Here is a 27,488-nt window from a genome sequence, read left to right on the forward strand (position 1 = left end):
CAGAGTGCAACCACCCCCCGCACCCCCAAACTCCCCTCCCGGAGCCCCCGCTGTCCCCCCCACCCCCAAACTCCCCTCCCGGAGCCCCCGCCCCCAGCGCCCCCACCCACCCACCCCCAAACTCCCCTCCCGGAGCCCCCGCCCCTGCCCCCAGCACCCCCTCCCCACCCAGAGTGCCACCGCCCCCCGCACCCCCAAACTCCCCTCCCAGAGCCCCCGCCCCTGCCCCCAGCACCCCCTCCCCACCCAGAGTGCAACCACCCCCCGCACCCCCAAACTCCCCTCCCGGAGCCCCCGCCCCCAGCGCCCCCCCCACCCACCCCCAAACTCCCCTCCCGGAGCCCCCGCCGTCCCCCCCACCCCTAAACTCCCCTCCTGGAGCCCCTGCCCCCAGCGCCCCCCCCACCCACCCCCAAACTCCCCTCCCGGAGCCCCTGCCCCTGCCCCCAGCACCCCCTCCCCACCCAGAGTGCCACCGCCCCCCGCACCCCCAAACTCCCCTCCCGGAGCCCCCGCCGTTCCCCCCCACCCCCAAACTCCCCTCCCGGAGCCCCCGCCCCCAGCGCCCCCCCCACCCACCCCCAAACTCCCCTCCCGGAGCCCCCGCCCCTGCCCCCAGCACCCCCTCCCCACCCAGAGTGCCACCGCCCCCCGCACCCCTAAACTCCCCTCCCGGAGCCCCCGCCGTCCCCCCCACCCCTAAACTCCCCTCCTGGAGCCCCCGCCCCCAGCGCCCCACCCCACCCCCAAACTCCCCTCCCGGAGCCCCTGCCCCCAGCACCCCCTCCCCACCCAGAGTGCCACCGCCCCCTGCACCCCCAAACTCCCCTCCCAGCGCCCCCTCCCCACCCCCACCCCAGAGCCCCCTCCCCGCCCAGCATGCCGGGGGCCTCGGGGGAGGGGCAGGACCCGGGTGTCCGGTTCTGTGCGAGAAGGACATTGGCTGCCCTGGTCCCAGCAAAGCGAGTCCCTCGCCCTCCTTGTCTCGGCGGGCTGCGCGCTCGGCCCGTGGTGGGCAAAGGCTTTGACTGAATCCGCCCAATGCTGGCTCGCAAAGACACCAGGTAATTCGCACTGCCAGAGACCACTGGCCGAGAAATGGGGGTGGGGGGGGAAGCTGAATGTATTTGCTGGCACTTTGCCTCTCTGGGGGCTCATTTACCCATGTGCCGACAAGCCGGGCTGGGGCCAGACACTTGCGCTTTTACCCCGGGGGAATTCTGCACTGCTGCAGGCGCGCATAATCAATGAGCTGTGCGTATTATCACAAGTTTCTGCCAAAATGCTGCTGCAGTTCTGCCATTTTCCCACCAGACAGTGCTGTGGCACAAGAACAGCTGCGGGGCTGAGCAGAAACTAACCTCTGTAGTTCCGCCTTTTGCGCACCAGAGGGCAGCCTGGCGCTAGAACACAGCAGCAGCTCCTGGCCAGCAAGGGAAGAGAAAGAGCCTGTCAGGCCAGGTCAAGAGACAGGTGCTATTGGGAGACAGACAGCACACAGTGCTGGGTGGGGTCAGACAGGGACTCATAAGGGCCAGTGGTGGAGGACGGGGCTAAATGAGAGTGGAGGCATAGGGCCACATAGTGATGGGGGAGGGGTGCAGAGCTACATAGGGACAGGGAGTGGCTGAGTGATGGCACAGAGACACATGGGGATGGGGGAGTGGGTGTCTGAGTGGGGGTGGAGGGACACATGGGGGTGCAGGAATACGTGGGAGGGGGCGGATGTGCCTGACTGAAGGGGAGAGGCTAGGAGCCAGGCTCTGCATGGGGGAAACTCCCTAACAACCCCTCCCCAGCCCCCAAAAAACCCTGTTCCATACTTTTCCCACTCATACCCAACAACCTTCCAAGTTCACACCCGGGCTCCTTTCCAGCAATTCACTTCCCTCTCCCTCAGCTCCTCCGTTACCCCTGACTCCCCCAAACCTTTGCACTGCTTCTGAGGGGTGCAGGAAATGCAGTTCTGTAGTGTAGTTTAAATGAATCTCAGAGTTCTGTATTAATATGCCTAGTAAGGAATCTATTTGTCAGAAAATATTTCCTGGTTCTTTTTTGTTGTCTGAATTGTTACATACTTGCTGACAGTTATTTTGAAATAAATGACCACAAATAATTGAAACCCGTGTGATTATATTGTGTTATTTTGACAAAATATGCTGAATTTTGAAGAATTTTAAAATATTGTGCACAGAATTTTATATTTTTTTGTTGCAGAATATTTAATTTTTTGGTGCAGAATTTCTCCAAGAGTTCACCTTGCAAGACTGGGCTTCTTCAGTGGGTTTATATTTTGGAGTTTTAAGAACAAAGTGTTGTTCAGAGTGAATCGCAGAGCCCCGGCAGACCAGGCTCTTCGTTGGGACAGTTAGATAAAGGTGATAAATTGCATTCAGTGTTGATCTGGCCCCCTCCATCGCTGTCTGATTCTGTGAAATCCAGGGGCTGAATGTGCAGTGAATCGTAGTGCGGGGGCGGAGTGCCGGGTTCTGGTGGGATTTCTTCATTGGGATAAGTTTCATTATTGGGGTTGAAATGGGATTTTTCATGTTGGAACCCAAAATTGACATGAGCCTGTGACAGCTCTGACACTGTCGGAGGTGTATCTGGGTACTGGGCCAGGGCTCGCTTCTGCTTCAGGCCTTTGCACCAACTGATGATATTAATTATGGTGACCCACAGAAAGTCAATGATGATTTCTCCAAATTCAATGAGGCACAGCACCGAGCCGCCCATCCAGAATGAGAACAGGCCTTCCAATTCACTCACAAGCAGAAAGAGCTGTAACAGGAAATCAGGAAAGTGAGGGGAGTTCCGGGCAGGATCCTAGACTGCAGTCAGCCCAAGATGCCATTGAGCAGCTGTTCACTGAGGATTTCTTAAAATATTTAAGCAAGTGACTATAAGTGGTCAGAGCCTAACACCGGCAACATTTAGCTCAGCCCCTCGATTTGCTGCCAAGGAGTGCAGTTAAGGTAGCGAGTGAGATGATCGCCCCCCACCCACACCTCTTTACACTACGAAGAAGTGCTGGAATGGCATAAAGGCCCATATCTGATTGGGGCAGGGTTAACCCATTGCAGGAACTGCAGAAGGCAGCTGTAAATTTGCCTCTAGAGTGCCCCCTCACAAGCCCTAGGGCTGGGGTTCTGAGGATCAAGTCAGGGATGGAGCCCAGGGATGCAGCACTGTGGAGGTTCCAGTAAATTCTGTGGGCCACATGGCAGCTGCCATAACTTAGGGCCCCCACGACTCTATGTTATAACAGGAGCCTAGTCTAGGCCCTGAAATAGCCCAGGCTGGGGAGGGTACAAACGTGGCATAATGCCTCCCCTGCCTGTGAGTTCCCGCTGCACCTCTTAGAGCTGCAGCATAGAATGTCACCCCCCCCCAACCCCTGGAGTAAGGAGAGGTTGTGTGCTGCTCTTGAACAACCCAGGCACCCTCCTCCTTGAACAACCCAGCCACCCTCCCATTGAGCCACAAGCAGCAGTGGCAGGCTTTGGAGGCTGGAAGGGAGAGGCAGCCAGTAAAGGCTGGTGCTGACAAGAAGTAGGAGTTCTGTCCCAGACTACAGATACATTTAACATTCTCCGGGTGATGGGGGTAGGTCTAAATACTTCAGATTAACCTCTTGGGAGCAGCATGGACGCTGCTCAGAGACTGAGTGACAGAGTCTGCAGGTATTTGGCTTCTGGAAAAGGCTGTGGAAATATGCTCTGGCACGTGTGTTAGAAGCAGGAGCCTGATACTGCACTTACAGTTGTAGCTGCAGATTCCGAGGTGGTTCTGTAGTTATACTCTTCAAAGTAAATATTTAGCTTGACGATCCCATTTCTGTAGGACACAAGGATCAGTTAAAACTCATTTCTAGCCCTGTATACCCTGTGCATTTACTTAAGAAAGTGGTATCTGTATAAGCTGCTTTTGTGATCAACTAGCTTGATAGACAAGCACCCCGGCATCAGTAGATTTGTTCTGTCCCACAGGCACACGTTTGGGATGATGGTCAGGTTTTGTGCTAATCTAACATTAACAGGCCCCTTGGATCAGAGAGAAAATGGTCTATTCTTTTACTCACCTGTCCAGAGTCACATTTGTCGACAGATTTCTTTCATAGGACAAAATATGGAAAATCCAGTCCTAGTAAAAGAAAATTGATTCATAACTGAAATGGGAAATGTTCTCTCTGAGCCACGTATGCTATGGGGGAGGTAAAATACCACCTACAAGGTCCACAAACTGTACACAGAAAGCTGGAATCTCTGGCACCTGCCCATGCTAAATAACAGTTGATGTTACACTACATAAAGGAATTTGTGATTTGGTCAATAGCACTTGCAGACAGGTGACTTTCCTCCAGGCCATAGAACCAGGGTCCAGAGAAGCAAATCAACAGGAAAATTCCTGCTGAAATGGTAAAAGGGGTAATTTTACAGAGCTTCCAATTTTCTATCAATCCATATTACAGGCCCTGATGTTTTAGCTTCACTGTTCTCAACTGATGATGAGAAAATGTGGTGAGATGACTTAGGGAGAGTTTGGGAAAATGGAATCAGACCGGAAGCAGAGTTCATTCCAATGTGGAACAAAAATAAATGATGAAACCTCAAAAGTTGTCCCAAAAGTTGGCCTCCATCCAGCTCTGCTACCAGGCTTAAAAATGCTTCATTTGGTTAAAAATGCAACAGCCTGCTTACTGAGCCACATAGACCACCACGAGCATACCACCTTCTCTGCTCTGTGCTCTTTACTTGGTTTTTAAAGAGAAGTTCAGTATTTCAGTTCTTCTCCTCAAAGGGCCCCTGTGGAATAGCCCATATCATGCAAGGGACCATGTCCCACTCCGAGTTTCTGACTCCTGTGAGAGTGACATTCCATAGAAACAGTGAGTCAGCTTTCAGAGTGAGAATTATGTGTACAGGAGACAGAACTTCCTCAATACTGTCCCATGACTGAGTATCTCAGACTGGAAGACACTGGAATCATCACCCAGCACTTTCAGATCAAAATTGAAACCCTGTTACTGTGGCTGTACAGGTCACAAAAAACCAACAGCCTGTACTGAATAGGGGCTGGAGAGAGAATGGCCATTTATAGTGTTTATTTTTAACATCTGTAAGGCACTTAAATGCCAGTGAGAAGCAGAAACAAGGTAATGTAATGGTAACAAGGTAATGTAATGGTAAGGTGAGGTAATATGTTATCAGACCAACTTCTGTTGGAAAATGTAAACTCAAAAGCTGCTGTCTCTCACCAACAGAAGTTGGTCCAATAAAAGATATTACCTCACCACCACCCCTTGTCTCTCTAATATCTTGGGACAAACATGGCTACAACAAAAGTGCATACAATAGCGATAAGCAGGGAATCTTCCCTAGACAGACAGGAACTGATTTTACCTCTGACGCCTCAGATGGCCAGCCTGCCACAGAGATGGTCGTTTTGAACTGAGTGTTGCTGGAAAGAAGACACAAGAACATTAATTCATGGAGCTTTCCACTGCTCTTAAATCACCAGAACTTTAGCTCAATTTCAACCCCCCATAAAGGTCTGTTCAGATTTTAAGATCAGTGTTCAGTGAGGGATAAAACGCAGGATTCCCTCCACCTTGAGAGCTGCCAGAGAGAGTTTATTTACTTACTTGCATGTGTCCTTACAAGAGTCAATACAAGACTGCCTGTGTCCTATACTTGACCTCAGTGAAGAATAGCAATATGCTGTTTGGTGAAAACAAAAAGCAAACAATCCAGTCAAATGAGAACTTTACTGCTGCAGATTTGCTTCCCCCATAACCTTCTGAAGCTTTGACAATCCATTGATAAAAACAATCAAACTCTTAGACAGTGTAACACCTTTTGCAGGGCCTAGTGGCCTGACTTTCATCAACACTGACAGGTGTGGTGGGCTGTCGATGGTCCTACACCTCATTTACTGCAGTCCCTTCTGCAGGAAACATTCAGCTGGATGCTTGAGCAGTGCAGAATCTTGTCAGTGATGCACCCGCCGATGAATACAGGGTGATTTCTAAAACATTTGTTGCAAGAGAACTGCAGCACTCAGAAACGTTCAGAGCAGACATAAGTGTGCTGAGGATTGCATCAGGTCTGTGCCACCTTGTACTGAAGGGGGGGAATTTATCTGGGGATCTGTACAAACCTGTGGAGAAGTGCTGACCTTTCCGTGCTAGGACACCTGAAATGCTGAGGCTGGTGGTTTCTGTTTACTCCATAACCCAGAGTAGAAAACCTTGTCATCCCATATGGTGTTGGTGTTACCAGCTGGCCATTCCTCTGTGAGAAGCCTTCATTCAGCTAAGCTGCTATGGCAGCTGATATTCCTTAGCCTTAGGCCAGAGCTGAGATCTCTGCCTCCCTCCTCACTGTCCACCTTGTTAGCAAACAGAGCCCCTGCTGCAAAAACGTTTAACTCCCAGCTACTTAAAGTGCCCCTGACAAAGCCCTTATGTTTCCAACCCCTTCCCGTACGTATTATGGGGCCTTGCTATTTCACACTCTGTTCGTGTTCTTACCCCAGTCTGGATCATCTTCACTGTTGCAATAATTTACCCCTTCAGGTAAAGGAAACAGATAGTGACCACACCCACAATTTTCGAACATCTGAGCTTGGAAACAGGAGCGCAGACAAGCCTGCAAAAAGGGGACAAGGAGCCATTTAGAACTGGGACATGCTCTCACGCTGATCAGTGCATCAAAGAGTGCAGAGACTGCTCCCAGATGCCTTCCTACCAGGCTCCCAAAGGGCCGACTCCTTCAACACTGGTTGCCGGTGTTTTACACTGTAACCTCACCCAGCTGAGAGCAGGTGTTCATGTCACAATGGTAAAAATGCCACCAACAGCCAGTACTTTCTCTCCACTAGCATTCCCACCCGCTGCCCACAGCGGAGCTGCCCTGGGCTTAGCAACAACGGGAAAGATGTCAGACAAAAAGCCAAGCGTAGAGCAGGCCGAAGGGGGATGCTCAGCTCTGAAGCAGAGAGAGGGTAACAGAATGCAGAGCAATAACCAAAACCAGACAAAGTTCACAAGTGCTGCCTGGATGGAGCTTTGGCCTCTGGATTTCTGCAGAATCACTTGTCCCTTGTGGTTCTCTGCTTTCCGAGGCCCTCCCTGTTTTTTCTCCAGCTCTCTGGTTCTTAAAACACATTTGTTTGGTTTTCTTCTGGCCAGTGAGTTCTTACCTGGGTGCATCTGCATGGCGCAGGATTAATGACATGATACTAAGTGCTCAGTCAGGGCCAGATTCTCCCCTGAAATCAATGTGGGGGTGGGGACAAGGAGAACCAGGACTTAGCATCTCCCATCTACTTGCCCAGGGCTCCCCTCTCACTGTTTGATGGCCCAGGAACCTAGGGTGGTTCGTGGTGAAGAGCGGAAGACAGGCAACTTCACCTGGCTTGTTTGTAACAAGGTGCTGGGCTCTGGCCCACCAATTTGTTTTTATGGGGAAGAGAATCTGTCAGAGCCCAGCCTGCATCACCTGACCCCCTTCCAACCTACAGACCTAGCAGCTGCGGAGCCCCCTCAAGGGGCTCTTCTAAGGTCAGGGAGGAGCATGCAGCACAGTCAGCTCTCCCCACTTCCACACCCTGCACTGGGATCCATCGTCCTCCGCTTTCAGGAACAGAGGGGTCACTTGGTTCCTTAGTCTGAGAAAAAAACGGTTACTTACCTCTCGTAACTGTTGTTCTTCGAGATGTGTTGCTCACGTCCATTCCAATAGGGTGTGCGCGTGCCCTAGCGGAACCCGTCGGGTCGACTGTGGAGACCCCTAGAGTGGCGCCTTCATGGCGGGGTATGTATGTCCCTGCCGACCCGCCGCCTGCTCGGTTCCTTCTTGCTGGACACGCCGACAGTGGGGCGGCGGGCAGGATTTGGAATGGACGTGAGCAACACATCTCGAAGAACAAGTTACGAGGGGTAAGTAACTGTTTTTTCTTCTTCGAGTGGTTGCTCATGTGCACTCCAATAGGTGTATAGCAATGGAATAATAGCAATGTGACAGTACACGTCCTTCAAGTCGAAGACAGTGTACCCGTCTCCCGGATCCAGGGCGGGAATGATGGCGGCCAGAGAGACCATGCGGAACTTCACCTTTTTTATGTATGTGTTGAGCTCTCGTAGGTCCAGCATAGGCCGAAGCCCGCCCCGGCCTTGGGGATGAGGAAATAGTGGGAGTAGAACCCCTTGCCCCTGAATTCCTGAGGAACCTCCTCTATTGCCCCTAGAGCTAGGAGTGATTGTACCTGTTGTACAAGGAGTTGCTCGTGAGAGGGGTCCCTGAAGAGGGACGGGGAAGGGGCGTGGGAGGGAACAGAATTGGATTGAATATCCCGCCCCCACCGTGCTGAGGGCCCAGCGGTCTGATGCGATCTGAGACCAAGCACGGCAGAAGCAGAAGAGTCGATTCACAGAGTGGGGGAAGGATCCAAGAAGGCGACTGGTGCGCTGTCCTCGTGCGCATCTTCAAAAGTTGGGCTTGGGGCCGGGGGGCTGTTTGGTCGAACCCTGGCCTTGGCCCGAGGAGGATTGCGGTGGGTGCCTCCTGTTATTTCTGCCCCTCCTCCTAGGTGGATCCCATCTAGGGGCCCCCGAGTAGAAACGGGTTGGGGGCTGAGGTCTAAAGGCCTTTCTCTGAAGCGCTGAGGTGTGTAGCCCCAGAGACTTCTGAGTCGCCCGCCAGTCCTTCAGGATATGCAGGTGTGTGTCCATATTTTGAACAAACAGGCCCTCACAGTCAAAGGGGAGGTCCTGAATTGTATTTTGGACCTCAGGTGGGATCCCCGAAACCTGAAGCCATGCACTGCACCTCATAGCGATGGTGGTGGCCATGGTTCCAGCCGCAGAGTCTGCTGCATCCAGGGCTGCTTGGAGGTCAGTGTTAGAGACCACTCTATGCTCCTCAAGGAGCGCACTGAACTCCCTGCAAGAATCAGCTGGGATTAACTCCTGGAACTTAGCCAACGAGCTCCAGGAATTGAAAGCGTATCGGCTAAGCACCGCCTGCTGATTCTCTACCCGACTTTATGGCCAAAGAGATCCAGCTTCTTGGCGTCATGTGACTTAGGTGTGGGGCCAGGTTGACCCTGCCGCTCCTTGTGGTTTGCCTCGTCAACCACCAGAGTCCCCGGTTGGGGGTGCGTAAACAGGTGCTTATAGCCCTTTTGCGGCACAAAGTAGCGTCTCTCGACCCCTTTCGCCGTTGGTGGTTTGGAGGCCGGGGTTTGCCAAAGCACCTTCGTGGTGTTCTGAATTGTCCTTATGAGGGGCAAAGCTACTCTGGAAGGACCCTCGGGGGTGAGGACATCCACCATCGGATCTGAGTCCTCCATAACCTCCTCTGCCTGGAGGTTGAGGTTAACTGCTACCCTCCTAAGCAGGTCCTGGTGCCTTTTGGTATCCATTGGTGGTAGAGTGGTGGAGGTGCCCACCACTGCCTCATCCAGCAAAGAGGAGGAAGAGGTTCCTGGGACAGGGTCTTCCTGACCCTCGGGTTCTCTGGTCGCTGGGTCAGCTACCTCGGAGCACCCCGCGACTGGAGGTTCAGGTGCCACCGACGTCGGTGGAGGAGGGGCCGTGCTTGTCCGTGGCCGCTCAACAGCCCTGTCCCATAAGGGATCCTCAGGGGCCCTAGGGGTATAGCGTGCCATCGACATCGCTGATGGAGGGGCATGGGGGGCCGATACCACCGACACCAGCCTAGATCCCTGACCTTGAGCCTGGTGGTAGGCCCAGGGGGTCCAAAAAGGCCATTGCATTGGACCCTGCCACTGGGGTGGCCAAGTGGCGACTGGTGCTGGTTGTTCCGCCAACCTTCAGTGCCGGGATCGGGGCCAGGACCGGGAGCAGTAGTGGATGAATCGGGACACAGACGATTCCGTGTCGGACTCTGACGAGTATTCTGTACCGGACCATGGGGGAGCGGAGCCCGATGGTGCCGGGGAGTGGTGCCGGGGAGATGGCGATTGGTGCCGCAGCATCATGGGCCTTCCCCAATGATGAGTCAACGGCGGTGCCGCCATCAGTGCCGGTGCGGCCATCGGTGTCACGACCGGGGCTGTAATCCCCCGCGGTGCCGGGCGTGACACGGCAGTCGGTGCCGTCGCCGGTACTACTGGCCGTGCCTGAGTTTGCGAGGCCGGGTACTGCGCTGCCATATCAATGAGGTCTCGAGCCGCCTCGTGTGTCTGGAGTGGAGGGGAGATCAAGCTCTTCCTCCAAATCGTCGCAGATAGGAGAGTCCGTTCTTGCCGGAGTCAACAGCGCCAGTTCTTGGGGGCCAGACCGAGGGTGTCCCACCAGAGGATGCAGCCCACTGGAAACCCCCTCAGCTTCCTGACAGGGGAACGACCCCTGTCTGGTTTCTTTTTCTCATGCGGCACTGGAGGCTGTGAACAGTGCCGCCGTGAGGCACTGGCCTTGAGGGCCAGGGAGAGGTACCGGTGCTCCCTGGTGGAGTCTTTCCTCGGTGCCGGGACATCCCACCCTGAGGCCGGTGTGCTGTGCACCGAGGGTGCCGGCATCGGCTCAGGCTGTGGCTGAAGGGCCGACTCCATCAAGAGGAGCTTCAGGAGATAGTCCCACTCCCTCTAAATCCTGGGTCTGAAGCTCCTGCAAATAGGGCACTTATCTGTCTGATGGCCCTCCCTGAGGCACTTGAGACAGGCGGCGTGCAGATCACTTGTTGGCATAGGTTTTGCACACCTCTCGCACGCGACCGAGGCATGCCCCGGTGCTGGGGAGAGTAGAACAGGGGAAACCGCCCCAAAGTACGCTAAACTAACCTAATCTACAACTATTAACAACTAATTAACAACTCTGTACACTAGAACCACTCGATAAGGCACTTGCAAAGCAAGAGACTAAGCTGTTCCAACAGGTAAGAAGGAACCGAGCAGGCGGCGGGTCGGCAGGGACATACATACGCCACCATGAAGGCGCCATTCTAGGGGTCTCCACAGCCGACCCGACGGGTTCCGCTAGGGAAAAGCTTCCAGCGATCGTGCACGTGACATGTGCACACACCTATTGGAATGCACATGAGCAATCACTCGAAGAAGAAGTATTTATTGCATGATAATTAGTGCTAAGCCCCTGGTCTGTCACACACCAATATTCAGACTGTCCAGAAAGAGTGCAGAAAAAGAATCCAAATGGAGAATTTTTAAAAAAAAAACATTTGATTTTTTAAATTACCTGTATGGAATAGGAAGTGTTGTACTTGTTATATAGATTTTTCACAGGGACATGAGAGCCATCTGTCGTGCAGTTGTTGTAAGGGTAACCCAGCTGCACCAATTCATCCTGAAAAATCCAACACTTGTATGTTGCAGTAAGAATCCACATGTATCTTGGCTTCTAGTTTATATATAAATGGAATCCCTTCTCACTGCAGCTCTGGCACCTGGAGTGCAGAGGCAACACTTGCCCATGCAGAGGGAGTTATTTGGATTTAATAAAGCAATTTAACTTAAAATCAGAGTCGCTATGTGAATGCTTATGTTGGAAGTGCACAATTTGCTTTCTATTAATAGTCCCTACGAGCCACATAAAGGTCTTAGTGTGTGCAAGCACTCCTGCCAAGATTGGCCAGTGTACATGCAGAAGGTGTACCCAAATGAGCACGCATGCATGCAGCCAACGCAAGTTCTGTTATTTTATTAAAGCAAATCTTGTGAAGAGTTAGCTCAGCTAAGACGGAAAGTGAACAGCAAACAGCGGAGAGGCTAACAGTGGGAGTTCGCCTGGGGACAACCCACTGAGGCTTTCATCTTGCCGGCTTCTCTGAGTAATTACTACAGCTCCTGAAAAGATAAGGAGTACTATTGGCACCTTAGAGACTAACCGATTTATTTGAGCATAAGCTTTCGTGAGCTACAGCTCACTTCATCGGATGCATTCAGTGGAATGCATCCGATGAAGTGAGCTGTAGCTCACGAAAGCTTATGCTCAAATAAATCGGTTAGTCTCTAAGGTGCCAATAGTACTCCTTTTCTTTTTGCGAATACAGACTAACATGGCTGCTACTCTGAAACCTACAGCTCCTGAGGAAGCTTGTAGAAGGAAGGTGATATGGATGGGGGGTGTTCAGCTGTTGTTACCTGCACAGCATGTGCCATGTTGTTTTTCTTCCACAGGACAAAAGCAACTTTGTCTGTACAAAGTGCAAGCTGGTCTCCACATTGGAAGAGAAGGTTCAAGGTCTGGAGAAACAGGTATCGACCCTGCATTGCACAAGAGAAACTGAAAATTTCCTGGACAGACGTCAGGATATGCTTCTACGGGCACAACGTTCTGAAGATTCAGAGCAGGCTGCGCAGCGGGGACAGGAGGATGGTGAAGAAATTTGGCAGCATGTGGCCTCCAGAAGAAGAAAGGGGAGCGTCCATGTACCAGCAATGCAGATACAGGTAAGCAACCATTTTCAAGTTCTCTCCACAGGTACTAATGCGGAGAGTGGACTAGATGATACATCTGAGGGAAGGGAGCAGAAGGAGACTCCGCCGATTGGAAGGCATGAGATGCCCTGTCCTAGGGCTGTGGTTCCACGACCACCGCTCCCAAGTGAAGGAGGCAGGTGGTGGTGGTCGGGGACTCCCTCCTCAAGAGGACTGAGTCATCTATCTGCCGCCCCAACCGGGAAAACCTAGAAGTCTGCTGCTTGCCAGGAGCTAGGATTCACGATGTGACGGAGAGACTGTCGAGACTCATCAAGCCCTCGGATCGCTACCCCTTCCTGCTTCTCCACATGGGCACCAATGATACTGCCAAGAATGACCTTGAGTGGATCACTGTGGACTACGTGGCTCTGGGAAGAAGGATAAAGGAGTTTGAGGCGCAAGTGGCGTTCTCGTCCATCCTCCTCGTGGAAGGAAAAGGCCTGGGTAGGGACCGTCGAATGGTGGAAGTCAACGAATGGCTACACAGGTGGTGTCAGAGAGAAGGCTTTGGATTCTTTGACCATGGGATGGTGTTCCAAGAAGAAGGAGTGCTAGGCGGAGACGGGCTCCACCTAATGAAGAGAGGGAAGAGCATCTTCGCAAGCAGGCTGGCTAACCTAGTGAGGAGGGCTTTAAACTAGGTTCACAGGGGGAAGGAGACAAAAGCCCTGATGTAAGTCGGGAAGTGGGATACCGGGAGGAAGCACAAGCAGGAGAGCGCGAGAGGGGAGGGCTCCTGCCTCATACTGAGAAAGCGGGACAATCAGTGAGATATCTTAAGTGCCTAGACACAAATGCAAGAAGCCTGGGAAACAAGCAGGGAGAACTGGAAGTCCTGGCACAGTCAAGGAATTATGATGTGATTGGAATAACAGAGACTTGGTGGGATAACTCACATGACTGGAGTACTGTCATGGGTGGATATAAATGGTTCAGGAAGGACAGGCAGGGCAGAAAAGGTGGGGGAGTTGCATTGTATGTAAGGGAGCAGTATGACTGCTCAGAGCTCAAGTATGAAACTGCAGAAAAACCTGAGTGTGTCTAGATTAAGTTTGGAAGTGAGAGCAACAAGGGTGATGTCGTGGTGGGAGTCTGCTATAGACCACCGGACCGGGGGGATGAGGTGGACGAGGCTTTCTTCCGGCAACTCACAGAAGTTACTAGATCGCAGGCCCTGGTTCTCATGGGAGACTTCAATCACCCTGATATCTGCTGGGAGAGCAATACAGCGGTGCACAGACAATCCAGGAAGTTTTTGGAAAATGTAGGGGACAATTTCCTGGTGCAAGTGCTGGAGGAACCAACTAGGGGCAGAGCTCTTCTTGACCTGCTGCTCACAAATGGGGAAGCAAAAGTGGATGGGAACCTGGGAGGCAGTGACCAAGAGATGGTCGAGTTCAGGATCCTGACACAAGGAAGAAAGGAGAGCAGCAGAATACGGACCCTGGACTTCAGAAAAGCAGACTTCGACTCCCTCAGGGAACCGATGGGCAGGATTCCCTGGGACAACAACATGACGGGGAAAGGAGTCCAGGAGAGCTGGCTGTATTTTAAAGAATCCTTATTGAGATTACAGGGGCAAACCATCCCGATGTGTAGAAAGAATAGTAAATATGGCAAGCGACCAGCTTGGCTTAACAGTGAAATCCTTGCTGATCTTAAACACAAAAAAGAAGCTTACAAGAAGTGGAAGATTGGACAAATGACCAGGGAGGAGTATAAAAATATTGCTCAGGCATTCAGGAGTGAAATCAGGAAGGCCAAATCGCACCTGGAGCTACAGCTAGCAAGAGATGTCAAGAGTAACAAGAAGGGTTTCTTCAGGTATGTTGGTAACAAGAAGAAAGCCAAGGAAAGTGTGGGCCCCTTAATGAATGAGGGAGGCAACCTAGTGACAGAGGATGTGGAAAAAGCTAATGTACTCAATTATTTTTTTGCCTCTGTCTTCTCTAACAAGGTCAGCTCCCAGACTGCTGCGCTGGGCATCACAACATGGGGAATAGATGGCCAGCCCTCTGCGGAGAAAGAGGTGGTTAGGGACTATTTAGAAAAGCTGGACGTGCACAAGTCCATGGGGCCGGACGAGTTGCATCCGAGAGTGCTAAAGGAATTGGCGGCTGTGATTGCAGAGCCATTGGCCATTATCTTTGAAAACTCGTGGCGAACGGCGGAAGTCCCGGATGACTGGAAAAAGGCTAATGTAGTGCCAATCTTTAAAAAAGGGAAGAAGGAGGATCCTGGGAACTACAGGCCAGTCAGCCTCACCTCAGTCCCCGGAAAAATCATGGAGCAGGTCCTCAAAGAATCAATCCTGAAGTACTTACATGAGAGGAAAGTGATCAGGAACAGTCAGCATGGATTCACCAAGGGAAGGTCATGCCTGACTAATCTAATCGCCTTCTATGATGAGATTACTGGTTCTGTGGATGAAGGGAAACCAGTGGATGTATTGTTTCTTGACTTTAGCAAAAATTTTGACACGGTCTCCCACAATATTCTTGTCAGCAAGTTAAAGAAGTATGGGCTGGATGAATGCACTATAAGGTGGGTAGAAAGTTGGCTAGATTGTCGGGCTCAACGGGTAGTGATCAATGGCTCCATGTCTAGTTGGCAGCCGGTGTCAAGTGGAGTGCCCCAGGGGTCAGTCCTGGGGCCGGTTTTGTTCAATATCTTCATAAATGATCTGGAGGATGGTGTGGATTGCACTCTCAGCAAATTTGCGGATGATACTAAACTAGGAGGAGTGGTAGATGCGCTGGAGGGCAGGGATAGGATACAGAGGGACCTAGACAAATTGGAAGATTGGGCCAAAAGAAATCTGATGAGGTTCAATAAGGATAAGTGCAGGGTCCTGCACTTAGGACGGAAGAACCCAATGCACAGCTACAGACTAGAGACCGAATGGCTAGGCAGCAGTTCTGCGGAAAAGGACCTAGGGGTGACAGTGGACGAGAAGCTGGATATGAGTCAGCAGTGTGCCCTTGTTGCCAAGAAGGCCAATGGCATTTTGGGATGTATAAGTAGGGGCATAACAAGCAGATCGAGGGACTTGATCGTTCCCCTCTATTCAACATTGGTGAGGCCTCAGCTGGAGTACTGTGTCCAGTTTTGGGCCCCACACTACAAGAAGGATGTGGATAAATTGGAGGGAGTCCAGCGAAGGGCAACAAAAATGATTCGGGGTCTGGAACACATAACTTATGAGGAGAGGCTGAGGGAACTGGGATTGTTTAGTCTGCAGAAGAGAAGAATGAGGGGGGATTTGATAGCTGCTTTCGACTACCTGAGAGATGGTTCCAGAGAGGATGGTTCTAGACTATTCTCAGTGGTAGAAGAGGACAGGACAAGGAGTAATGGTCTCAAGTTGCAGTGGGGGAGGTTTAGGTTGGATATTAGGAAAAACTTTTTCACTAGGAGGGTGGTGAAACACTGGAATGCATTACCTAGGGAGGTGGTGGAATCTCCTTCCTTAGAAGTTTTTAAGGTCAGGCTTAACAAAGCCCTGGCTGGGATGATTTAATTGGGGATTGGTCCTGCTTTGAGCAGGGGGTTGGACTAGATGACCTCCTGAGGTCCCTTCCAACCCTGATATTCTATGATTCTATGTGATTGCAGAGCCATTGTCGATTATCTTTGAAAACTCATGGCGATCGGGGGAAGTCCCAGACGACTGGAAAAAGGCTAATGTAGTGCCCACCTTTAAAAAGGAGAAGGAGGATGATCCGGGGAACTACAGGCCAGTCAGCCTCACCTCAGTCCCTGGAAAAATCATGGAGCAGTTCCTCAAGGAATCAGTTCTGAAGAACTTAGAGGAGAGGAAAGTGATCAGGAACAGTCAGCATGGATTCACCAAGGGCAAGTCATGCCTGACTAATCTAATTGCCTTCTATGACAAGATAACATGTCTGTGGATGAGGGGAAAGCAGTGGACATGTTATTCCTTGACTTTAGAAAAGCTTTTGACACGGTCTCCCACAGTATTCTTGCCAGCAAGTTAAAGAAGTATGGGCTGGATGAATGGACTATAAAGTGGACAGAAAGCTGGCTAGATCGTCGGGCTCAATGGGTAGTGATCAATGGCTCCATGTCTAGTTGGCAGCTGGTATCAAGCGGAGTGCCCCAAGGGTCAGTCCTGGGGACGGTTTTGTTCAATATCTTCATTAATGATCCAGAGGATGGTGTGGACTGCACCTTCAGCAAGTCTGCAGATGACACTAAACTGGGAGGAGAGGTAGATACGCTGGAAGGTAGGGATAGGATACAGAGGGAGCTAGACAAATTGGAGGATTGGGCCAAAAGAAATCTGATGAGGTTCAACAAGGACAAGTGCAGAGTCCTGCACTTAGGACAGAAGAATCCCATGCACCGCTACAGACTAGGGACTGAATGGCTTGGCAGCAGTTCTGCGGAAAAGGACCTAGGGGTTACAGTGGACGAGAAGCTGGATATGAGTCAGCAGTGTGCCCTTGTTGCCAAGAAGGCCAATGGCATTTTGGGCTGTATAAGTAGGGGCATTGCCAGCAGATCGAGGGATGTGATCGTTCCCCTCTATTCGACACTGGTGAGGCCTCAGCTGGAGTACTGTGTCCAGTTTTGGGCCCCACACGACAAGAAGGATGTGGAAAAATTGGAGAGAGTCCAGTGAAGGGCAACAAAAATGATGAGGGGACTGGAACATATGACTTATGAGGAGAGGCTGAGGGAACTGGGATTGTTTAGTCTGCAGAAGAGAAGAATGAGGGGTGATTTGATAGCTGCTTTCAACTACCTGAAAGGGGGTTCCAAAGAGGATGGATCTAGTCTGTTCTCAGTGGTAGCGGATGACAGAACAAGGAGTAATGGTCTCAAGTTGAAGTGGGGGAGGTTTAGGTTGGATATTAGGAAAAACTTTTTCACTAGGAGGGTGGTGAAGCACTGGAATGCGTTACCTAGGGAGGTGGTGGAATCTCCTTCCTTAGGGGTTTTTAAGGTCAGGCTTGACAAAGCCCTGGCTGGGCTGTTTTAGTTGGGGATTGGTCCTGCTTTGAGCAGGGGGTTGGACTAGATGACCTCCTGAGGTCCCTTCCAACCCTGATATTCTATGATTCTAGGATTCTATGAAGTGTGTAACTCAGTTCATTCAGATTGGCCAAGACAAACTTGGCTGCTGTCCCATCAGAGGGTCTTACTCTCCAATGATTTGTTCTGATGAGATGTCACACATACCACTAATACGCTGATAGAGGTTTCTGTCCCAGACATGGCATAGATGCCCTGGTCTTTAAGAAACGGGAAACTCTTCTGCTTATGCAGCATAAGCCTGGCCCCAGCAGTAGATGTGAGGTAGGGAATGTAGTCTTGTTGGCCAATGTCCAGAATTAACTGCAGCCCTGTGGGCACCAAACACAATATTCAAAAACCCACAACATGAAGTGCAGGCTTTATATATATAAACGTGAGTGTTTAGAGGAACAACAGGGAGTCCGGTGGCACCTTAAAGACTAACTGATTTATTTGGGCATAAGCTTTAATGGGTAAAATACCCACTTCTTCAGATGCAATGTTTAGATGAACTCTCTTACTCTGCAGGGAAATCCCTCTCCACTGAGAGAGGAGAACAGACCCTTCATCCTTAGATTGACCATTGTTACACCTATTAATGCTTTGAAAAGGACTCTTACACTCAGCCAATGTGTGGAAAGGAAAAACCTGATTCTGTGGGTGTTTTCCCAGGTATTCAGATGAGATGCACTTTTCTTAAAGTCATCCCATTATTCTGTGTTATACCCTTTGCCATTGCATATGTAGTCCATGTCCCTTTTTGGGGTTTACCCCCCTTTCTAATCCTGCACCTCTAAGAACTCAATCATAGCCCTACAGAGGAACATAAATCAACAGTCTCTGTATGATGTGCAGTAGAACTTGCTGTCTGCAGAAGGAACATTTCCCAGCCTTCCCAGTTCCTTTGTTCTGTCTCTTTTAGGAGGGGTTTTAGTACTTACCAAACTTTGCTCGAGGGTTGGAAGAAATCAGGGCTTCCTCATCCATGCCCCAGTTAAAGATGTAGCAGTTGCCATGGTCAGGATGATAGATCTGGGTGAAATTTCTGAAAGAATCACGTACAAGCCGTGACCCTCCAGGGAGAGCTAAAGGGTGGTAGGCTAATTGATCATATGTTTTGCTATCCTGCAGTTAATACTTGGTCCTCCTGCTTCATGGTGTAAGCCAATCTCTGACTATTAGATAGCAGGATAAGTCCTAATATGGGGGCAGATTATTCCACATCTGCTAGTGGGGGGTTCTGACAGCTTCGTCTGAAGCATCTGGTGCCGTACACTGTCAGAGGCAGGATACTGGGCTAGATGGACCTCGGGTCTGATCCAAATTGGCAATTCTTAGGTTCCCATTGGCTACACACTTACCTGCCTATTTTATTTAGTAAAAAACCCCAAAAAGTACATTCACATGACACTATTATAGGTCCCTACAAATGCTTTTCTTTAGCAGTCAATTGGAAGGACAAAACTGGCAGGTGACAATGCAGGATCACAGCATGTCTCATACACAATAGCGTGGGGACCATGTGGCACTGCGAAGCCCTCTGTGCCAATATGGTTTCAAGTGACACTGAGAATAAGTAGAAGTTCAGTGGGTTCCACATACCTGTAGCTGCAGGGCTCTGCCCCATACAGACATGCTAGGATCATGTCCTCTGGCTGGTAGCCCATCCTGATCCTCTCTTGCAGCGGGACTTTCGAGAGGATGCTAGTGGACTGTAGAACGTACCATTCTGTCACTGCTTGGGCTGCGCTGATGAAGTTCCTGTAGATGCACTGGGGGGTGTCCTTGTGGCTGCACTGAAGACACATGGAGTTAGATATTAATGTGTAACTAACAGACAACCTGAGACTAGGCCATCCTGATGGTGAGGGTGTGGGGAGAATGATCTGTTCCCTTCAGTGAACACACAGAGGGTCATCTTCTTTTCTCTTCTCCCTCTGATCCGATGCCAGCCCTCCCTGCTTATTCCTATAGAGGTGAACAGAGATAAAGCCAGGAGTGGCCTGTAGAAATGAATGATCTGGAAAAAGGGGTAAACAGTGAAGTGGCAAAATTTGCAGATGATACAAAACTACTCAAGATAGTTAAGTCCCAGGCTGACTGCGAAGAGCTACAAAAGGATCTCTCAAAACTACGTAACTGGGCAACAAAATGGCAGATGAAATTCAGTGTTGATAAATGCAAAGTAATGCACATTGGAAAACATAATCTCAACTATACAAGCAAAATGATGGGGTGTAAATTAGCTGTTAGCACTCAGGAAAGAGATCTTGGCATCATTGTGGATAGTTCTCTGAAAACATCCCCTCAATGTGCAGCAGCAGACAAAAAGGCTAACAGAATGTTGGGAATCAATAAGAAAGGGATAGATAATGAGACAGAAAATATCATAATGCCTCTATATAAATCCATGGTACGCCCACATCTTGAATACTGCATGCAAATGTGATCGCCCCATTTCAAAAAAGATATTAGAATTGGAAAAGGTTCAGAAAAGGGTAACAAAAATGATTAGGGGTATAGAACAGCTTCCATATGAGGAGAGATTAATAAGACTGGGACTTTTCAGCTTGGAAAAGAGACGACTAAGGCAGGAGATGATAGAGGTCTATAAAATCATGACTGGTGTGGAGAAAGTAAACAAGGAAGTGTTATTTACTTCTCATAACACAAAAACTAGGGGTCAGCAAATGAAATTAACAGGTAGCAGGTTTAAAACAAACAAAGGAAGTATTTCTTCATGCAACGCACGGTCAACCTGTGGAACTCTTTGCCAGAGGATGTTGTGAAGGCCAAGACAATAACAGGGTTCAAAAAAGAACTAGGTAAATACATGGAGGATAGGTCCATCGATGGCTATTAGCTAGGATGAGCAGGAATGGTGTCTCTAGCCCCTGTTTCCCAGAAGCTGGGAATGGGTGACAGGGGATAGATCACTTGATGATTCCCTGTTCATCCCCCGCGGGGCACTTGGCATTGGCCACTGTTGGAAGACGAGATATTGGGCTAGATTGACCTTTGGTCTGACCCAGTATGGCCGTTCTTATGTTCTCATGACTCTAAAATCCTAAAGAATTTAATAGAGAATGATCCCCTTTCTACTGGGATTTTGAAGCACCCTAATGACTTCTGTAACAAGGACAGAATTCTCTGTTCATCCTGTGGGATGGCCCAAGATGCCTATGTAATGTTCATTCCCTATTCCTGTATGCCCCCCACCCAGGATCCTGCCATGCCTCAGTCTGCCTGGACCAAGGCGCCCTGGGGGGAATTTCTTCAAGGAGCAATTCACATCAGCCAGTAAAACCCCATCACCAGGCTGGTTGTGGGCGAAGTGTGGCTGGGTAGGGAAGGGAAACCTGTACTGCAGCACAGGGCCAAAGACTGCTCAGAAGCTCCACGACAGCTGCTCTGGCAGCCTAAGGGCTGGGTAGCTGCTGTATTCGGAAGGGACTGGGGCCACAAGGTCAGGCGGAGATTTTTAACAGAGAGGGTAATTAACTACTGGAGCAATTTACCAAGGGTTGTGGTGGATTCTCTGACATCGGCAATTTTTAAATCAAACGTGGGTGTTTTTCTAGAAGCTTTGCTGTAGGAATGATTGTGGGGCCGTTCTCTGGTCTGAATTATACAGGAGAGCAGATGAGATGACGACAGTGGGCCCTTCTGGCTTGGCATCTATGAACCTGAATCCTGTGGTCCGTCCTAGCCCACCCTCCTCGCCACTGCCCACAACAGCCTGCACACAGAGACACTTTCTGCAGAGCAAGGATGCCTGTAAGTGCAGCTTCGCCCATGGCTCCCAGTACAGCCGCAGGACAGGGCTTCAGTGGAGTGGGGCATCTGACACTGGCCTCTGAGCACAGGTGAATGTCACCTGGAAACCCCCCTGCTGTACACGTCACCTCATTCAGTTACCGTGCATCCCTGCAGAGCACTCCGAGGGTCTCCCCCTGCCAGGAGCTGAACCGCCTCTCGCTGGAGTGCTCCCAATAGCCCTTGCTGGGGGAGCAGGCCCAGCACAGGTGCATACAGGCCGCACTACCCCACACAAACACAGGACACTGTCCTGGGACTGCTGACACCAGGGGAAACGCTCCGTCTTCATTGCAGCTAGCTGGGTTCTGGAGGGAATAACTCAGCCTGGCTCCTCTCCGGGAATTGCAATGTGGGCCTGATCCTGGTGTGGGCACTGAGAATCCCTCATGACTGCAGCCAGAGCCCCAGGTGTGTCACCCAGGGCAGGATCAGGCCAAAAGGATTGGAAGTGTTTCTGTGAAATGAACTTTCTGTGTTGGTGTGATTAGAAAATCTCAAACCCAGCAGCCCCCCACTACACCAGTGTTACTGGCAAGTCCTATGGAACAACCCTCCAGAGATGCACCAGCCTGATGGAGCAGCCCCCAGCCATACACCCAGTGTGTCACTGCGGGAAATCATTTGATATGGGATCCATGCTCAGTTCCAACCAGCTCTAAACTGAGAGAAAATGACTGGAAATGATGCACAGAGCTGTGCCAGGGCCCCTTTATGATCCAGCATGGACCACACGATGCAGCTTTTCAAGAGAGAAACCTGGTGGAGAAACAAAATCCAGAGGCCCCATTTGTGCTTTATGTTCTAGCAGAGGCTATGTCAATGGATACAGCCCTATCTGCCTTATTCCCACGGCTTAACTCTCCTCCCCAAATGTTTGTGTAACTCCCATTTGTGTCCTTGAACGAAGTGCAGAGCACGTCTGCATGGAGCCATAAACCTACACTTACCAGCTTCACTGCCACTTTGTGTTTCTTTGCTTCTGACGTCACGTTGGACAGGGCGGGAGAGGAACTGTTGGGTTGGGTTCCTGAGCCGCTTTGGTCGGTCTCAAAGAGATCGATAATGATGGGATGGTCTGGGTCACTCTCGTCCATCAGAACCAAGGGGATTTGGTTCCAGAGCTTCAGGTCTAACCTCTGAGAAACAGTCTCACTGGAGCTTAGTGGGGGAGCTGAGATTGCGTCCCCATGCTTGGACTGCAGGATCCTTTCCAGGGCTGCCTCGGTGAGCGCATCCAACTCTTTCAATAGATGCCTCACCTTGGAGTATCTGAAGGACAAAGAGCAATTAGCAGGTGCTGGGAAGGTGGCAGTGGCTTGCAGTAGATTGAATGTCTATAGGGAACACGGGCCTTAGGTAGCTTCATAAAGAGTTGCTGAAAAATGAATGCAGTCCATGTACAAAGTGTGATCTAGGCTAGAATGTGTATCCTGGCGGCCAGACCCTGGAGCAAGAACCAGATATAAAATTAGCCAGGAGCCCTGTACCTGGGCAGTCATTTTCACCATTGCACAGTGGGCATAAAATGGTCCCACTCTGGTTTAATCAGCAGTTTACATGATCTTTGTGCTGGTGCAAATAACTTCACAAGGTGCCAGGATTCAGAGAATGAAGCCAGCTGTGTTCTACTGATGAATGTGCTCTCAGTTACTCTACCCGATGGCCACTGTCTTTCAGGTGATTTTCTGGGATCCTGCTCAATACATAGGAGCTGCTGTGGAAGGAAGAGATGCACCAAAATCGGTCAGCACCCCTGGTACTACTCCACTTCTTTCTCTGCCCTGATCCAGAGAACTTTCCTGGAGAAAGAGGGCGTGCCTAGTGGGCCATGGCAAGCCACAGGTGCCAGAACAGCCTGGGGGGAAACTGGCACCCAACACAGGTTTGAACAGCCAGCTTTGTCAGCGTAAGAAGGGCCCATCTCCCTCATAACTTTACCTGCATTTATCAGCAGCAGCTGGCATGGCTGGCTCCTAACATGCCGTGCGTACCCAAACCCATGCTTAGCAACAGTGTTACTGCTGGCAGTGTTTCACCCCCGCCGGTGGCCTAAACGGGAGCCTATAGTTTTCTTCCTGTACATGATTCATACCCCAGTTGTTTTGCGGCGTGAACAGGGCCCACTGAGCGTGCCCGTATAGCAGACTCCCATCAGGCACGGCCCGCGGCTGCTCTGTGTGTGGGGCTGCTGGGCACTATGTTCCCTGCTGAGTTATTGGCAGGATAGAGTTGTGCAGATTTTCCCAAGATTTTCTCATACAAACAAAACTAGGCAGCCCCTTTGCATCAACGAGGGGGCTGGAACACTTTGTACAGTGGGGGTGCAAACCCTGGATATGATGGAAACCACTTCACACCAGGGGGTGCGACTGCCCCCTCAGCACCCCGAGCTCCAGCACCTATGGACACACGGTTGCACTGTGACAAAATCTGCTGCATGGACAAAATGCAAACATATTTGTTATAACTGGGCCCGGTGGCAGAGTCCCAAAGGGGCAGCAGCCACTCCCCCGGACTTGTCGAGTGCAGAGGCCCTAAGGAGCTCACTTGAAGGGGCTGGCATTGCAGACTGTGACCGCTGGGAATGCCATGGCTTTAAATCCCACCGAGAGCGATGGAGTGACACCATAGGAGAAATATCCCTGCACAACTGTCCCCCAGTGCAGAATAAGCAGCGACACTGAGAGCAGCACCAGGAAGAACCAGAACACTCTTTTCTTCGGCCCCTCTCGGATGATGCGCTTGGGTCCATGCGTGTTGGTGTTATCGCAGTACCAGACCAGCAGCTCTTTGTATGTGTATCCCGGCCCCTTCTGGAGACGGTGCAGCACTCTAATGAAATACTGCTTCAAGGGCATTGCACTGCCTGCTAAAGAGACAGGAAACAATTCAGAGCAGGAGCATCCCGGGCAGCCAGGATGGGATTTTCCAGAGACACAAAAGGAACAAGGTTCCCAACTCCCCCTGAAATTCAGAGGGAGCTGGGCACCTAACAGGTGCCTTTGAAACTTCTGGCCCTCGAGCTTCAGTTCCACTGGACAGATGAGCTACAGGACACATGGAACATTACTGACATTTTAGTGTAAACGTGATTTCACAACATCCCCAAGAGGACTCTTCCTCGAGAACGGAGCTCCCCTCCCTGAGCTTGGGTGGGTGAGTGGGACATACTGGTGGGACATTGGAACCTCCTTTGTTTGCTGGGATTTACACCGGTAGCATGCACAATGGGTGAGGCAGTTCCCAGACAAGGTGAGTGCGTGGACCTTGACCTGGGCAACTCACAAAGGTTTGGATCCCATGATGTCAGGCACCTCCTAAATGCATCCCAGCTCAGGAGAATCCTCTGGGGGCCTGCCAGCTGCAAAGGGACCTGCTTCCTGTGAAAATGGCTTGTTTATTGTGTGTCTAACTGGGGAGTGGGGAGTTGTGGATGGAGCTAGGAGACTAAACATGGGGAAGAACACAGAAAATAACTCAGGGCTCCACCAAACCGCTCACTGTCACTGTGATCCCAGAGCCCTGCCCCCCCCCAAACCTCTCACTGTGATCCCAGAACCCTGCCCCCCAAAACCTCTCACTGTGATCCCAGAACCCTGCCCCCCAAAACCTCTCACTGTGATCCCAGAGCCCTGGCCACCAAACCTCTCACTGTGATCCCAGAGCCCCAGTCATGCCTCCTTCCCCCGAACCTCTCACTCTGTCTCAGAGCCCCTGACACCCTCCCATACACCTCCACCCCACCCCTCTCACTGCATCCCAGGGCCCCAGCCCCAAACCGCACTGCATCACAGAGCCCTGGCCACCCTACACACCCGCCCCAAACCTCTCACTGTGTCACAGATCCCCAGCCACCCCCCACCCCTCTCACTGCATCCCAGGGCCCCAGCACACACCCCCCCCGCAAGTCTCACTGCATCCCAGAGCTCCGGCTACCCCACCCGCCTACCCCAAACCTGTCTGCATGTTCCTGGAGGTCAGATGCCAGCACTGCTCTTGGTGCCCATGAGCCTTGAGTACCTTCTAGCCATCCTCTCGAAAGCCTGAGCATTGCACCCTTCAGTGCCATGAGACACTGGTACTCACGTCAGGCCTCCCAGCTGGCGTCAGGCCGCTGCTGACTTGGGGCGAGGGAAGGTGGGGGTTAGTCTCTCTCTCACACTTTTGGATGAAAATGCCAGGATCCTCGTCCACCCCACTCTGGCTGCTGACTCCGGGCTTCAGTGTCCTGCACCTGGCTGCGCGGTACAAGCTGTTTGGGGCCAGGGTTTTATGGTCAATATAGTTCACCTGTTGTACAGCACAGGTAGGGCTGTGAGCTGTGCGCACGGCCGAGCGGCTGCAGGGCGGGAGTGGCCGCTCTGTTAAGCATTGCTGCTCCTTCAGGTAACATAAGAGCAGTAAACGCCTGGCTCCTAAACCCAGCACGCAGCAAGCTCAGCCTGGTGCTTCCGATATGCCCTCAGGCGATGAAATGGGGAGGATTCCATTCAGTTTAATTCAATTGAGTGTATTGGCCTGACAAGCTGCCAGAGCAGGGTTGCTAAAATGAAAGAAAGAGGCAGGCCCATGAGGTCTGGGGGCCGGTCCCCCCGACCCGTCCAGGCGAGGGCTGCAGCCTGTCTGGGGGCTGGTCCCCCCGACCCGTCCAGGCGAGGGCTGCAGCCTGTCTGGGGGCTGGTCCCCCCGGCCCGTCCAGGCGAGGGCTGCAGCCTGTCTGGGGGCTGGTCCCCCCGGCCCGTCCAGGCGAGGGCTGCAGCGTATCTGGGGGTCAGTCCCCCCCGGCCCGTCCAGGCGAGGGCTGCAGCCTGTCTGGGGGTCGGTCCCCCCCGGCCCGTCCAGGCGAGGGCTGCAGCCTGTCTGGGGGTCGGTCCCCCCCGGCCCGTCCAGGCGAGGGCTGCAGCCTGTCTGGGGGTCGGTCCCCCCCGGCCCGTCCAGGCGAGGGCTGCAGCCTGTCTGGGGTTGGTCCCCCCGGCCCGTCCAGGCGAGGGCTGCAGCCTGTCTGGGGGTTGGTCCCCCCCGGCCCGTCCAGGCGAGGGCTGCAGCCTGTCTGGGGGTTGGTCCCCCCGGCCCGTCCAGGCGAGGGCTGCAGCGTGTCTGGGGGTTGGTCCCCCCGGCCCGTCCAGGCGAGGGCTGCAGCGTATCTGGGGGTTGGTCCCCCCGGCCCATCCAGGCGAGGGCTGCAGCCTGTCTGGGGGTTGGTCCCCCCCGGCCCGTCCAGGCGAGGGCTGCAGCCTGTCTGGGGGTTGGTCCCCCCGGCCCGTCCAGGCGAGGGCTGCAGCCTGTCTGGGGGTTGGTCCCCCCCGGCCCGTCCAGGCGAGGGCTGCAGCGTATCTGGGGTTGGTCCCCCCGGCCCGTCCAGGCGAGGGCTGCAGCCTGTCTGGGGGTTGGTCCCCCCCGGCCCGTCCAGGCGAGGGCTGCAGCCTGTCTGGGGGTTGGTCCCCCCCGGCCCGTCCAGGCGAGGGCTGCAGCCTGTCTGGGGGTTGGTCCCCCCCGGCCCGTCCAGGCGAGGGCTGCAGCCTGTCTGGGGGTTGGTCCCCCCCGGCCCGTCCAGGCGAGGGCTGCAGCGTATCTGGGGTTGGTCCCCCCGGCCCGTCCAGGCGAGGGCTGCAGCCTGTCTGGGGGTTGGTCCCCCCCGGCCCGTCCAGGCGAGGGCTGCAGCCTGTCTGGGGGTTGGTCCCCCCCGGCCCGTCCAGGCGAGGGCTGCAGCCTGTCTGGGGGTTGGTCCCCCCCGGCCCGTCCAGGCGAGGGCTGCAGCCTGTCTGGGGGTTGGTCCCCCCCGGCCCGTCCAGGCGAGGGCTGCAGCCTGTCTGGGGGTTGGTCCCCCCCGGCCCGTCCAGGCGAGGGCTGCAGCCTGTCTGGGGGTTGGTCCCCCCCGGCCCGTCCAGGCGAGGGCTGCAGCCTGTCTGGGGGTTGGTCCCCCCCGGCCCGTCCAGGCGAGGGCTGCAGCGTATCTGGGGGTTGGTCCCCCCGGCCCGTCCAGGCGAGGGCTGCAGCCTGTCTGGGGGTTGGTCCCCCCTGGCCCGTCCAGGCGAGGGCTGCAGCCTGTCTGGGGTTGGTCCCCCCGGCCCGTCCAGGCGAGGGCTGCAGCCTGTCTGGGGGTTGGTCCCCCCCGGCCCGTCCAGGCGAGGGCTGCAGCGTATCTGGGGGTTGGTCCCCCCGGCCTG

At 52.7% G+C, this 27,488-nt stretch overlaps 2 protein-coding genes across 4 annotated transcripts; one reads left to right on the forward strand and one right to left on the reverse strand.

The window, feature by feature from the left end:
* The first annotated feature begins 906 nt into the window (after positions 1-906).
* Positions 907-22,276, forward strand: LOC144271650 (uncharacterized). Of its 2 annotated transcripts, XR_013347384.1 has the most exons (4): positions 907-1,064; positions 2,218-2,378; positions 12,160-12,432; positions 21,137-22,276. XR_013347384.1 is itself a non-coding variant. In XM_077829120.1 (3 exons), the coding sequence occupies exons 1-3, from the start codon at positions 1,042-1,044 to the stop codon at positions 21,360-21,362; spliced, it is 522 nt and encodes a 173-aa protein (XP_077685246.1). In that variant the 5' UTR covers positions 907-1,041; the 3' UTR covers positions 21,363-22,276. The 2 variants fall into 2 exon arrangements, 1 of the variants encoding a protein (XP_077685246.1); XM_077829120.1 differs by lacking the exon at positions 2,218-2,378.
* On the reverse strand, positions 2,318-24,330 carry LOC144271648 (epithelial sodium channel subunit beta-like). Of its 2 annotated transcripts, XM_077829119.1 has the most exons (12): positions 23,869-24,330; positions 22,269-22,590; positions 19,105-19,298; positions 18,444-18,547; positions 17,668-17,831; positions 11,219-11,326; positions 6,533-6,650; positions 5,645-5,720; positions 5,403-5,460; positions 4,082-4,143; positions 3,762-3,837; positions 2,318-2,781 (listed from the first exon to the last, which is right to left on the reverse strand). In XM_077829119.1, the coding sequence occupies exons 1-12, from the start codon at positions 24,177-24,179 to the stop codon at positions 2,320-2,322; spliced, it is 2,055 nt and encodes a 684-aa protein (XP_077685245.1). In that variant the 5' UTR covers positions 24,180-24,330; the 3' UTR covers positions 2,318-2,319. The 2 variants fall into 2 exon arrangements, with proteins under 2 accessions (XP_077685245.1, XP_077685244.1); XM_077829118.1 differs by lacking the exon at positions 11,219-11,326 and having other exon boundaries at positions 23,869-24,250.
* Positions 24,331-27,488: the final 3,158 nt, after the last annotated feature.

Source organism: Eretmochelys imbricata, chromosome 10 (assembly GCF_965152235.1).
Source record: "Eretmochelys imbricata isolate rEreImb1 chromosome 10, rEreImb1.hap1, whole genome shotgun sequence".
In the NCBI taxonomy this organism is placed as follows: Eukaryota; Metazoa; Chordata; order Testudines; family Cheloniidae; genus Eretmochelys; species Eretmochelys imbricata.